Source organism: Rhinopithecus bieti, unplaced genomic scaffold (genome assembly GCF_001698545.2).
Source record: "Rhinopithecus bieti isolate Rb0 unplaced genomic scaffold, ASM169854v2 scaffold_13262, whole genome shotgun sequence".
Taxonomy (NCBI): domain Eukaryota; kingdom Metazoa; phylum Chordata; class Mammalia; order Primates; family Cercopithecidae; genus Rhinopithecus; species Rhinopithecus bieti.
Genome location: NW_016808004.1, coordinates 4,546,042 through 4,557,214, shown reverse-complemented (window position 1 = coordinate 4,557,214; position 11,173 = coordinate 4,546,042). Strand labels below are relative to the sequence as shown.

Here is an 11,173-nt window from a genome sequence, read left to right as displayed (position 1 = left end):
AAAAAAAAAAAAAAAAAAAAGTAGCTGAAACAATGAAAAAAATTTTTTTAATTCCCCTATAACAAGAAGTCCAGAGATGGGTGGCCCTAGGGCTGGTGAAGTCAACAGCTAAAAGACATTAGGGCTTTTGTTCAACTACTCAGTAATCCTCTTAGACATTTTTTCATGTCACAAGACAGCTGCTGCAGCTCCAAACATCACATTCTTATATGACAATGTCTAAAGGCAGGAACGAAGGGGCATTTCCTTTCCTAGAGTTTTTTTTTATAAGGATGAAAATCTGTTCCAGAAGATTTTGCCTTGAGTCCCATTGGCTAAAACTGGGTTCCATGCATGTGCCCTAGCTGCAAGGGATGCTAGGAATCCCAGTATCTAGCACTTCCTCCTGGACTGTGGGAAGCTGACTCTGCCGGGGTGACAATGGCTGTTCATAGACAGCTTGCCCATGTACAGTGGGGAATGGAAGAGTCCTGTACTCTCCTCCTCAATGCCTGTGTCTCTCCCACCACTGCAGGTCAGAGGACTCCCAGCTCCCAACCCCACAGTTAGCCAGCCCAGAGCCAGGAGACAAGAGTAATGAACCTGAAGATGCTGGGACCAGAGACCCAGACCCCACTCCAGAGGGAGCCTGGCAGTCAGACAGCAGCTCCGGAAGCAGAGCCCTGGATGAAGGTTTGTCCCTGTGTGCCCAGTCTTCCTGCCAGGCTCACAGTCCCTCAGGCTGTGTCAGCCCTGCTCTCAGGGGTCTGTCTGCATCCATGCTACCACCAGCCTCCAAACAGAGCCCACTCCCACCAGCTGCTCAGGCTGGGCTGGGGCCCTTTTCCCCAGCCTCATCATCCCAAGAACCTAGGCCTGGAGAATCTGGGGGGTTTAGAGCCATCAGGAGGTCAGGATACCCCGAGATGTTCCCAAACTTGCCAGGTGGCCAGGGTCACCTTTAAAAGCATGGATGCAGGCTGGATGTGGTAGCTCACACCTGTGATCCCAGCACTTTGGGAGGCTGAGGCGGGTAGATCGCTTGAGTTCAGGGGTTTGAGACCACCCTGGCAACATGGCAAAACCTGGTCTCTACCCAAAATACAAACAGATTAGCCCAGTGTGGTGGCACGTGCCTATAGTCCCAGCTACTTGTGGGAGCTGAGGCAGGAGGATCACTTGAGTCTGGGAGGTCGAAGCTGCAGTGAGCCGAGATTGTGCCACTGCACTCCAGCCTAGGTGACAGAGTGGGGCCCTGCCCCACCCCCCAAAAAAAAGAAAAAGAAAAAAGAAAAACATGGATGCCCAGGCCCACCCCGGATCTCTGCATGTGATTCTCTGGGGCGGTGGGGGTGGGGTCATAAGCCTGGTTTTGTTTTTAAACAGCTGTATCAGTTAGGACATCGTTTGTCTCCCAGTGTCAGATCATTCAGCCCAAACCAGCTTAAGTTAAAAGAGAATGTACTGGTTCACGTAGCTTCAAAGTCCACACAAGCTTCAGGCACAGCTGAAATGTCAGCAGCACCACTGTCTCCACGCCTGGCCCTGCGTTGCTCTGCAGTGATTCATTTCACAGGAGACACTCCCCTCATAGTGGCAAGATGGTCACCAGCGGCTCCAGGCCTGGTCCTCTCAACTCCCAGGCCAGAAGCATGGAGGGCATTTCTCTTCCCTGCAAGTTTTGAGTCCAAGTCTTGGGCTAACTCCAGTGGCTCCCACAGGGTCCCTTGCCCTTCCTGAACTAGTTGCAGAGGAGGCTGCACTCAGCCTGGCTGGGCCTGACTCAAGTGCCCCTGGAGCTGGGTGGTGAGGAAGAGGAGGGAGTGGGACTCCCCTGGGGACAGGAATGGGGACTGAGGTTGGGCAGCAGAACACCAGGGGGCCACACAGACCCCGGGCTTCCTGATGCTAACGCAGGCGGGAGCCCACTGTCAAGGCCAAGCAACACTGGGGACCACAGACAGTCACATGCGTCACACCCCCTTCCTCCACATTACTCCAAACATTAGATGCCTGCAGTTCCCTGAGCATTGAAAATCTGTCCATCCTGGTGCCCGTACCTTGAGGAACCCACCCCAGCTCCTAAGAGACTGGCTTGGCCTTTCCTGACTGGGGTTGCCATGGCCTAAAATGGAAATAACACTTATCTCTGAGACCACAGACAGAGCCTGGCTTGTGTCATCTTAGAAAACAGGGAAGAAGTCAGGCACGGTGGTTCATGCCTGTAATCCCAACATTTTGGGAGGCTGAGACAGGAGGATCACTTGAGCCCAGGAGTTTGAGGCTGCAGTGAGCTATCATCACACCACTGTACTCCAGCCTGGGTGACAGAGCAAGACTCTGTCTCTTTAAAAAAAAAAGAAAGAAAGAAAGAAAAGAAAGAGAAGAAAAAGAGAGCATTTCTCCCAATGTCCCTGTGTAAAGTCCCAGGAAGGGGCTCTGACTGGCCAGCTTCACTCTTGGGCTGGTCACATTACAGGGAGGCAGACCCAGCCTTGGTGGCCTTACCACATAGGAGCCTGGGATGTGGGGGGTGGCTATCTCAAGAAGGGACATGGCACAAGAGCCCTCCCCTCGGGCTGCCACCTGGGGAGGGATGCCTGGTTCCCCACCCTTTGTCCTGCATCCCCACATCCTGTGCTTCCCCAGCAGTGGACGAGCAGCTGTTCCGATCTGTGGAGGGCCAGGCCGCCTCTGACGAGGAGGAGGAGGATGAGAAGTGGCGGGAGGAGCAGAAGACGCCGGCAGCCGAGGCCAAGACACTGCTGGCCCGGCTCTCCAGCTGCGGAGGCAGGTGTGTGGCCTGTCTAGGGTCAGCCACTGTGGGCCTCAGGCTCTCACACTCAGAGGTGTCCAGGGAAGCCAGGAGCACCCAGGAGGCTGGTTAGCCTTGCTCAGCCACCTCCCAGCCCCTCTGCGGCTCTGTCCCCTTGTCCCTCAGGGAGAGGTGGGAAGGCCCACCAGCATGTAGAGGATGAAGTGGGATGACCTTCCAGGGTACAGCTCATGGCTGGCTTGAATTCCCATTCGTGCCTTCTCACCAGCACCTGCACCGGAGCTCTTGTGGCACTCCCAGACACCACTGTCCCTCTCAGACCCCTTCCCAACCCATCACCCCTTGCCACACACCATTTTCACAGCTCTCCAGCCTGGCCCCAGGCCGGTGCTGGCTCCCTGTTTCATCCTCACCTCCACCCTCATGGGGACCGAGGACAGGCCCAGGACACCTGGGACACCTCGGACAAATCACCTGGCTTCTCCGAACCTCAGTCTTCTCGTCTCTAAGATGGGATGGTGACACTTGTGTGGCAGAGGCTGTGTGAGGATTTGAGGTCAAAGATATACAATGCCTAACAGGTGCTTGGTGCACAGTAGGTGGGAACGCTGGTGGGGGCAACAGTTATTATTGTATGATAAAATGCTGTTGATTTTCTGGAGTTGTTGTTACCACCAATTCTTCATGTCAACAGCAAACACTTATGAAGCACCTACTACTTGCCAGGCAAAATCTGAGGGACAGGGAAAATTGCAGTAAACCAGACAGTGGCCTCCTCTTTTGGATCCTCTAGTGAGTGTGACAGGCGTGAGGAAGAGGGGTCACACAGGGGTAGGGACAGAGGCGGGGCAGGGAGATGTAGGGAATGCCTCTCTGAGCAGAGCCCTGAAGGAAATGAGGGAATAAGCAATGCAGATGCTGGGGGAAGAGCATTCCAGGAAGAGGGAAGAGCAAGTGCAGAGGCCCTGAGGCATGTTGGAGGGACCGCCAGGAGGCCACTGTGGCTGGAGCAGCATGAGTGTGGGTGGGTGGGAGGGAAGGTCAGAAAGCTCACGGGGCAGATCAGGTGAAGCCTTTGGCTTTTCCTCAGAGTGAGATGGGGGCTGTGGGAGGGTGCTGGGCAGGCAGGTGCCGTGGCCTGGCTTTGCTTTAGGAGGTCGACTCCGCACCACCACCACCTCTCCAAGGCTGGACAGAGTGGGCTCTGGGAAGCAGCCCCCTGCAATGCAGGCCCTCTCCTTTGCTGCAGGTGTGATGACCAGACGGCGGAGAAGCTCATGACTTACTTTGGTCACTTCGGCGGTGCCGACCATGCCTGCACCCTGGGGGAGTTGGAGGCCTGCGTTGCCATGCTGGTGGAGCAGCTGAGGACTCAGGGCTGCGGTGGGAGGACCCTGGGGACCTCTGGGGAGGAGGTCAGCAGATCCCAGAGATCAAAGGCTGGAGCAATTCTAGAGGATCTCACAGCTGGAAGGGTCTGAGGGATTGCAGCCAAGTCTCGTGCCCCATTCCCAAATGAGTAAACCAAGGCCCAGAGGGAGGTGATTTCCTCTGATTTAAATTTAATAAGAAATCTTTTGGTTGCAAATTAAAGGATCCCACCTCAAATTAGCTTGATTGCAAAACAGGAATTTATTGGAACATGGAGCTGAGAAGATGATCTGGACTTCAGGCACAGCTGGGTCCAGGGACTCAGAACAGATTGTCTCCATCTGTCTGCTGTGTTTTTCTGTAGGAGGTGGTCTCACTTTCCCCTGCTTCAAAAGGGCTTGCTTCATATGATGGGGGAAGGGAAGGCAGGACCATTAACAGCCCTAGACTTCCATCAGCCCACCTGGGAAACCCTCAGAGGAAAATGAGTCTCACTCCTAATACACGAAATCTCAGGGACGAACTCCGATTGGCCACCTCACTCATGTGCCTGTCCCTGGGCCAATCCCTGTGGTGGTGGGGCAGGTTCAGTGATTGGCATTGCCACCAAAGTCAGATGAAGTGGAGGAGGGGCAGTTTCCCAAAAGAAAGGGAGTGTGGTAGCAAGAAGATGGGGAGAGAGGCCGGGCATCCAGCTGTCTCCATTTCAATAAAACCACTTCGCATTTCTCATTCTCTATAGGAACTTCTCTACTCTATAGGAACTTCTCTATTCCACAGTAGCCAAGTGTGCAATGCTGCTGAAAGCTGTCATTTTACTAAGCCGTTGCCCACTGTGCTTTTACATACTGCTTTTGACATAGTTTTATATTTATACATCTGAAATTCTAAGTCTGTACTGCTTTTTACTTATGTATGGCATGAAGTCCTAGTTCCTTAAATAACTTTTTAAAAATGATACCAGCTGACTTGTACGACCCATGAACCACACGCTCGGCACTGATGTGCTTTGTCTTACTTTATGTTCAAAGAGCCCAATGAGTAGGAAACGGGTTGAGAGAGGTCAGATGGGCTGGGCTGGGAGCCCATGCCTCATCCACGCCAGTGTGCCCTCCTCGAACCAAGGCGGCCACACCGCTCCGCCTTGAGGCCAGGAGTTGAGTCACTGGGGGCAGGAGGGAGCAGAGGGGTCTGTTTGGGCTCCAGCCTCTTAGTGCGTGAAATCAGAGACCAAGACAGAAGGTAGCAGGCCCTGGAGCGCTGCAGTAGATTGGACAAAGACCAGGACTATGCAAACATTCTGCTGAAATGTGCAAAAGGAAACAAAGTTGAATGTCATTACAGGGCAAGCTGGTGTGGCTGCAGCTAAACTTTCCAGTGAGATCGGGTTTGCACCACCTCCAGCTTGTGGAATCCCTGCACCGGGATAGGGGCACCCCTCACTTACTCCCCAGAGAAGGCTGCTAACACCAAGTAGCACCGCATGGTGTTTATGTGCTGGAGCCAGGCTGCCAGGATTCAAATCCTGACTCCATTTCCTATGTGACCTTGGAAAAGTTACTCAACTTTTCTGTGCCTCGGTTTCCTCACCTGTGAAATGGGCATAATAATGGTACTATACTGCATGTATCAAACAGGTGAACACTTGTGGTGAGTGCTCAGCAAACATGCGCCACGGCTGTCCCTGTTTCTAGCACTCTTTTGTGTTGTGCAGGTCTCCTAAGTTGAAAGTTGTTTCTACATTTTCTCCACCACCGCTCTGCTTTCCTGGAGGCCTTGATCTTGCCTGCCCAGGCACCCCTCAGGAAAGTCGTAGCCCTTGTGGCTGGGGAGGGTGCAGTACTGTGGGCCATCAGGAAATAAACCGTCAGTCACAAAGTTCTGAAGGGCATAGCCACCCTTCTAAGAACATTTCAAGGAAACAGGACTTGGAGGATCCTAAAATTAGCCGGCCTTCCAGTCTCATCCCTAGAGAGCAGAGGCACTGGGCCTTCCCTCCTCCTGCCCAAGCCCAGAGTGGACCCTGAGCGCCCTTGGCCACCACACTTTCCACTGGTTCTCTTTCCCTCCATTGGTGCCAGGGGAAGGGACTGCCTCGTGCCTGGCATGCCTGCTTTAGAAGGCAGGGGCCACAAAGCACTTTGTGACTGCCTGGCATCCTAGTGTTACTGGGTATGACTGACGGTTTCGGTGGTTCCCTGGCCAAGACTGGGCCCATAACTCAGACTGGGCCAACCAGGCCCCTCTCCTGGGACTCTCCATGCTGTGGGATGGGAATGGCTGGAGAGGGTCCTTCTCAGCTGTGGCTCTTGGATAAAAGGCTTGGGACACTCCCACTGTCTCAACCCTGTCCCATTCCTGAGGTTCTCCAGCTGCCAGTCCATTCTGGGATCTGCCCACTAGCCTGCTGTAAATTTCCTCTCTGTGTAAGCTAGCCAGATTGGTTTCTGCTGCTTCCCACCAAACTTAATTTGTTAAAAAAAATAAAATAAAATACAACAAAACCAGAGAAGAGAAGGGAGAATGGAGTCCCTAGAGTAGGAAACAAAATACACAATTTTTACATCAGTCCAACTCGCTGTGTGGCTTTAGGCCACACACTCAGCTTCTCTGGGCCTCAGCACCCGCCTTGGGGAGATGGAGTAGTTGATCTGGTCACCTGGAAGGCCGGGGGAGGCCAGCAAGGTAAGCACTGAGCCCCCTTCTCTCCCCAGGCAGAGTTGCAGCAGAAGGTGGAAGAGAATGAGCACCTGAGGCTGGAGCTGCAGATGGTGGAGACTGAGAGGGTGCGGCTGTCCCTGCTGGAGGAGAAGCTGGTGGACGTGCTGCAGCTCCTGCAGAGGCTCCGGGACCTGGTAGGCTCACGGGAGCTGCCACACTCAGGGAAGGGAAAGGAGCTCTTGGAGGGAGCCCCACCTGTGTCAGGCACCAGGCTCTAGGCTCTCCTCACAGTAGGCAGCTGTTACCCCATTTTACAGATGCAGAAATGGAGGCTCAGAGGAACCAACCAAAAATAGGGTTGGGGGGCTCCCCAGGTCATTTTAAGAAGCTAATAAAACTCTTGTATGTATCATTTTCTGGTTCTGTTCTCAAAACCAGAAGAGGATAAATAGAAGAAAGACAAGAAAGGAAAATTATAAACTAATGTGACATTTAAACATGGACGCAAAATTATTAAACACAATACTAGCAAACCAAATCTGGCAGTGTTTAAAGAAATGCAACATGACCAAGTTGGACTTATTCTAGAAATTCAAGGATGATCCCACATCAAAAAATCTATTACCAAAATACACCACATTGCAGATTAAAGGAGAAAGACCAGATGATCATCTCAATTGATGCAGAAAAGGAAGTCAATAAAATTCAATCTCCTTTGATTATCAAACTCCTCAGCAAATTAAGAATAGTAGAGTTCTTCTTTCACCAGATAAGGGCTCTCAACCAAATACTTCATGCAGATCTCACACTGACTGGTGACATGTTCAGAGGAATCCCCCTAAAATCAGATGTGGCTGGGCATGGTGGCGCATGCCTGTAATCCCAGCACTTTGGGAGGCCAAGGTGGGTGGATGGCTTGAGCTCAGGAGTTTGAGGCCAGCCTGGCCAATATGGTGAAACCCCCATCTCCCATCTCTACAAAAAAAAAAAAAAAAAAATTTGCTGGGTATGGTGGTGTGTGCCTGTGGTCCCAGCTACTTGGGAGGCTGAGGTGGGAGGATTGCTGAAGTCCAGGAGGCAAAAGTTGAAGTGAGCTGAGATTGTGCCGCTGCACTCCAGCTTGGGTGACAGAGTAAGACCTTACCTCAAAAAAATAATTAAATTAAATTAAAATTAAAATCAGACTCAAGACAAGAATGCCTGTCATCACTGTTTTTATGCGAAGCAGAGGTTCCATCCAATGCAGCAAAAGGAAAGGGAAAGGCTATAAGGATTAGAAAGAAAGGAAGACCCAGGTCTGTGGGGCTCTGAAGTGGGCTGTGCCCTGTGCGTCGGGCTGCCTGGGACCCGGAGCTGCCGAGGTCCAGCCCAGTGTTCACATCCTGGGCAAGCAGAGACCTGGGGATGGGCCCCGAGAGGCCAATCCTAGCCCAGGCAGGCAAGGGCAGTGGTTCCCAGCAGAGGCCATGGGCCATGCAGCCTCAGGGTAGATGATGCGGCCCCTCCACCTCCCAGCTGGGTGCCTTAGGCAAATTTCGCATTCTTTCCCAGCATTGCTTTTTTCTGCTGGTTAAAACGGGCATAATAAAATACGTTGTTGCAAAGATCAAATGAGCAATGCATAAAAATGCTCTTAGGGTTATTTCCCAGTGTCTACCTGGGCACAGATGGTAATCCTCAGGTATGTGATCTTTGATGGCATGGATCCTGCCCACTGCCCCACTCACCCTCCAAGAGTCTCTGGGAAGCACAGGGTGGGCAGCCTAGGGGTAGGGGGCCAGGAAGGGATGAGGGTTGGGGAGGGGGGCTTGATCTGTCCCCACGGAGCTGCCCAGAAGCCCCTAGGGGACACCAGTTCCCATCGGCTGAACAGGGACACAGCAACTAGTCTGATCCAGCCCTGTCTCCATTTCTTTTTAAGAACATATCGAAAAGAGCCCTGGGGAAGATTTTGCTGAGCACGCTGGACGCTTTCAGGGACCCCACCCACGGTAGGAGAGCACCCCAGTCTCTCAGAGCCCAGGCAGTGGCTGGAGGGTGTCCTGAGGAGGAGACTCCAGCGTGCTTCATCCTTAGCATCTTGTTTACAAAACAATCATGTTATTCCTGCCCTCCATGCTTTAGAAAGTTGAAGGGGCTTTTAGCAAGAGCAGAGGCACAGAAGCCTCAGGCAGAAATGCCAGACAGAAGCCCAGTGAGGGATGGGTGGGCGCCACCGGCAGCACTGCAGCCACATGTGGGGGAGGTACCCCAAGGGTTTTTAAACCCCTGAATCCTTATGAGGGACCTAGAAGGAATGAGTTGTTATCCCCTTCGTACAGAGGAAGACACTGAGGCACAGGGGTCAAGTGCTGGCCACACCCAAGGCTGAGACATCTCCCTTAAGCACTCAGTAACACGGACCCGCTGTTTACATGAAGCTCAGGGAGCAGAACGGCAGGGGTGCCAGCTTATGCCTGGTGCAGCCAGGCCGAGCTCCCGACTCACGGGGCTTCATAGGCTGACAGGGCAACCAAAAGCCCTTTGTTCGCTGACCTCCCCAGGCACCACTGGGCAGAGCTTAGGTGCACCCACTGCCCTGAGCAGTCCTTGCCCTCGTGGAGGAGATCAGAAATTGTGTGCTCCAAGCCCCCTCTCCGGGGTCCTAAGGGAAGGTGGTCCACAGAGCGAGGAAGCTGGGCAGGGCTGGGGAGGGGCACAGGGGATAAGGGTGGCTGGGTCTCAGGAAGGAGGGACAGTGGCTTTGTGGGTGAAGGCGAGTGGACTGATCCTGCCCTCCCTGCCTGCTGTTTCCCTCCAGTGGGGAGGCCCAGCCCCGCAGCCATCCTGGATGCCCTGCACCAAGCCTTGGCTGCCTGCCAGCTGTTGAGGAGACAGCCCTCGGCACCAGCCTCTGCAGCAGCTGCGCTCGCCAACCACCTCCTCGTCTCCTGCTGAGGTTAGTGGCCCAGCCTGTGGGCACCCTGCTCAGCCTGACTGCCTTTGGACCAGCCTCCATGATCACCCCAACCACTGACAGCTGGTCTGACCACCGTCACATCATCAGAACTTGAGTCTCTGCTGGCTCCTTCCAAGGTTAAGCCCAAGCCCAGAGCCTCCCACTGCAGTCCCTGGAAGCCACCCCTTCCTTGGGCTCCTCCACATTCCCTTGCAGCCCCTGCATTCCTGCCACCAGAGTCCACATTAAAGCCCTGCAGTTGCTGGATCAGCCTGCACCTGATGCTGTATCTTTCCCCTGCCCTCAGGGCAGAGGTGCCCACTTTCTAACTGAGTCTGACCCTGAATCTCTTCCCCAGGGTTTCAGGATCTCCTCCCCTCCCAGCACTGTCTCCTTCCTCCCACCAGCATGCCTGCTGCAAGGGAGACTGGGCCCAACCTTTGGGATACCTGGTCTGTAGGAAAGCACTCCACACCCCAGGAAATGTTGATGACTAGGAAAGGCTGCGGGAATTCCAAGGAAGGAATAATCACTGTAGGCTCCCTGGTGAAAGCTGGCCTTGAACCAGCTCTAGAAGACAGGTAGGATTTAGGCAAGAGCAAAGTTGTGGAACCAGCAGGGGGCCCCAGGAATGCAGTGCTTGGCGCCCTTGCTCCTGAACACACACTAACTCCTGAACTGTGAGCCCCTCCTCCCGAACTGCGAGCCCCTCCTCCCGAACTGCGTCATGGGGTTGCAGGAAGGAGTGGCCCAGATGCCCGGTATCACCTAGCTTAAACTGTCATGAGAGAGAAAGATCCACTGCCAAACAGTGCCATGGGGGTGAAACCAGTGCTAAATGGAGGTAAAATAAAGTGTTGTAAGAGCCCAACCAGTAGGGGTCTGTCCGAGCCTCGGGATGCCTGGGGAAACTGCAGGAGTCAGGGGAGCCCTGTCTGCTCTGAACCTTGGTGCGGAGGGGCAGGGGCAGAGGAGGAGGTGGAGGGAGGGTGGCAAAGATGATGAGTTTCACCCTGGCCTTCGTTCAGGTAACCACTGCAAACACCTAAGCAGGGAAACAGGCCCAGCAACTTTCAGATGGTTCCTCCGGAAATGGAATAAAAGAGACCAAGGCCAGTGGCCACCACAGAAAGGCCACCCCCACCCCTGGTCCAATTAGATGGGACAGGCCCCTGGATCCATGGGGCCATGTACAGAGCTGGCCCCGGGAAGGTGGTCTGAGCAGGCAGGGGTGCGCCCAGCTTGCTCCTCACGTCTCCATGGAGCCCACTGGCCCTGTACCTCAGGCTCTGCACTGCCTGCGGGACCCAGGCCAGGCAGGCTCCCATGTGTCCCAGCTCGGTCGCAGGGCCAGCTGCTGTGTGTCCTGATCATGGTGGTGGCTACATGAACCTACACACGGGTTAAAACTCACTGCGGACAGATACGAGAGTTCAAAGCTCCAGGGG

General features: G+C 53.9%; 1 protein-coding gene across 3 annotated transcripts in view; it reads left to right on the top strand.

Annotated features, from left to right (window-relative positions):
* EFCC1 (EF-hand and coiled-coil domain containing 1) overlaps positions 1-10,596 on the top strand; it is a 44,622-nt gene extending 34,026 nt beyond the window's left edge. Inside the window, exons 3-8 of one of the 3 annotated variants that reach the window (XM_017885028.1) lie at positions 515-672; positions 2,632-2,773; positions 4,005-4,170; positions 6,841-6,981; positions 8,709-8,778; positions 9,588-10,596. In XM_017885028.1, the coding sequence (XP_017740517.1) occupies positions 515-672; positions 2,632-2,773; positions 4,005-4,170; positions 6,841-6,981; positions 8,709-8,778; positions 9,588-9,724 (814 nt within the window). In that variant the 3' untranslated portion in view covers positions 9,725-10,596. Of the gene's footprint in view, positions 1-514; positions 673-2,628; positions 2,774-4,004; positions 4,171-6,840; positions 6,982-8,708; positions 8,779-9,587 lie in introns of all 3 variants that reach the window. The other 2 variants (XM_017885027.1, XM_017885029.1) reach the window with 2 other exon arrangements.
* Positions 10,597-11,173: the final 577 nt, after the last annotated feature.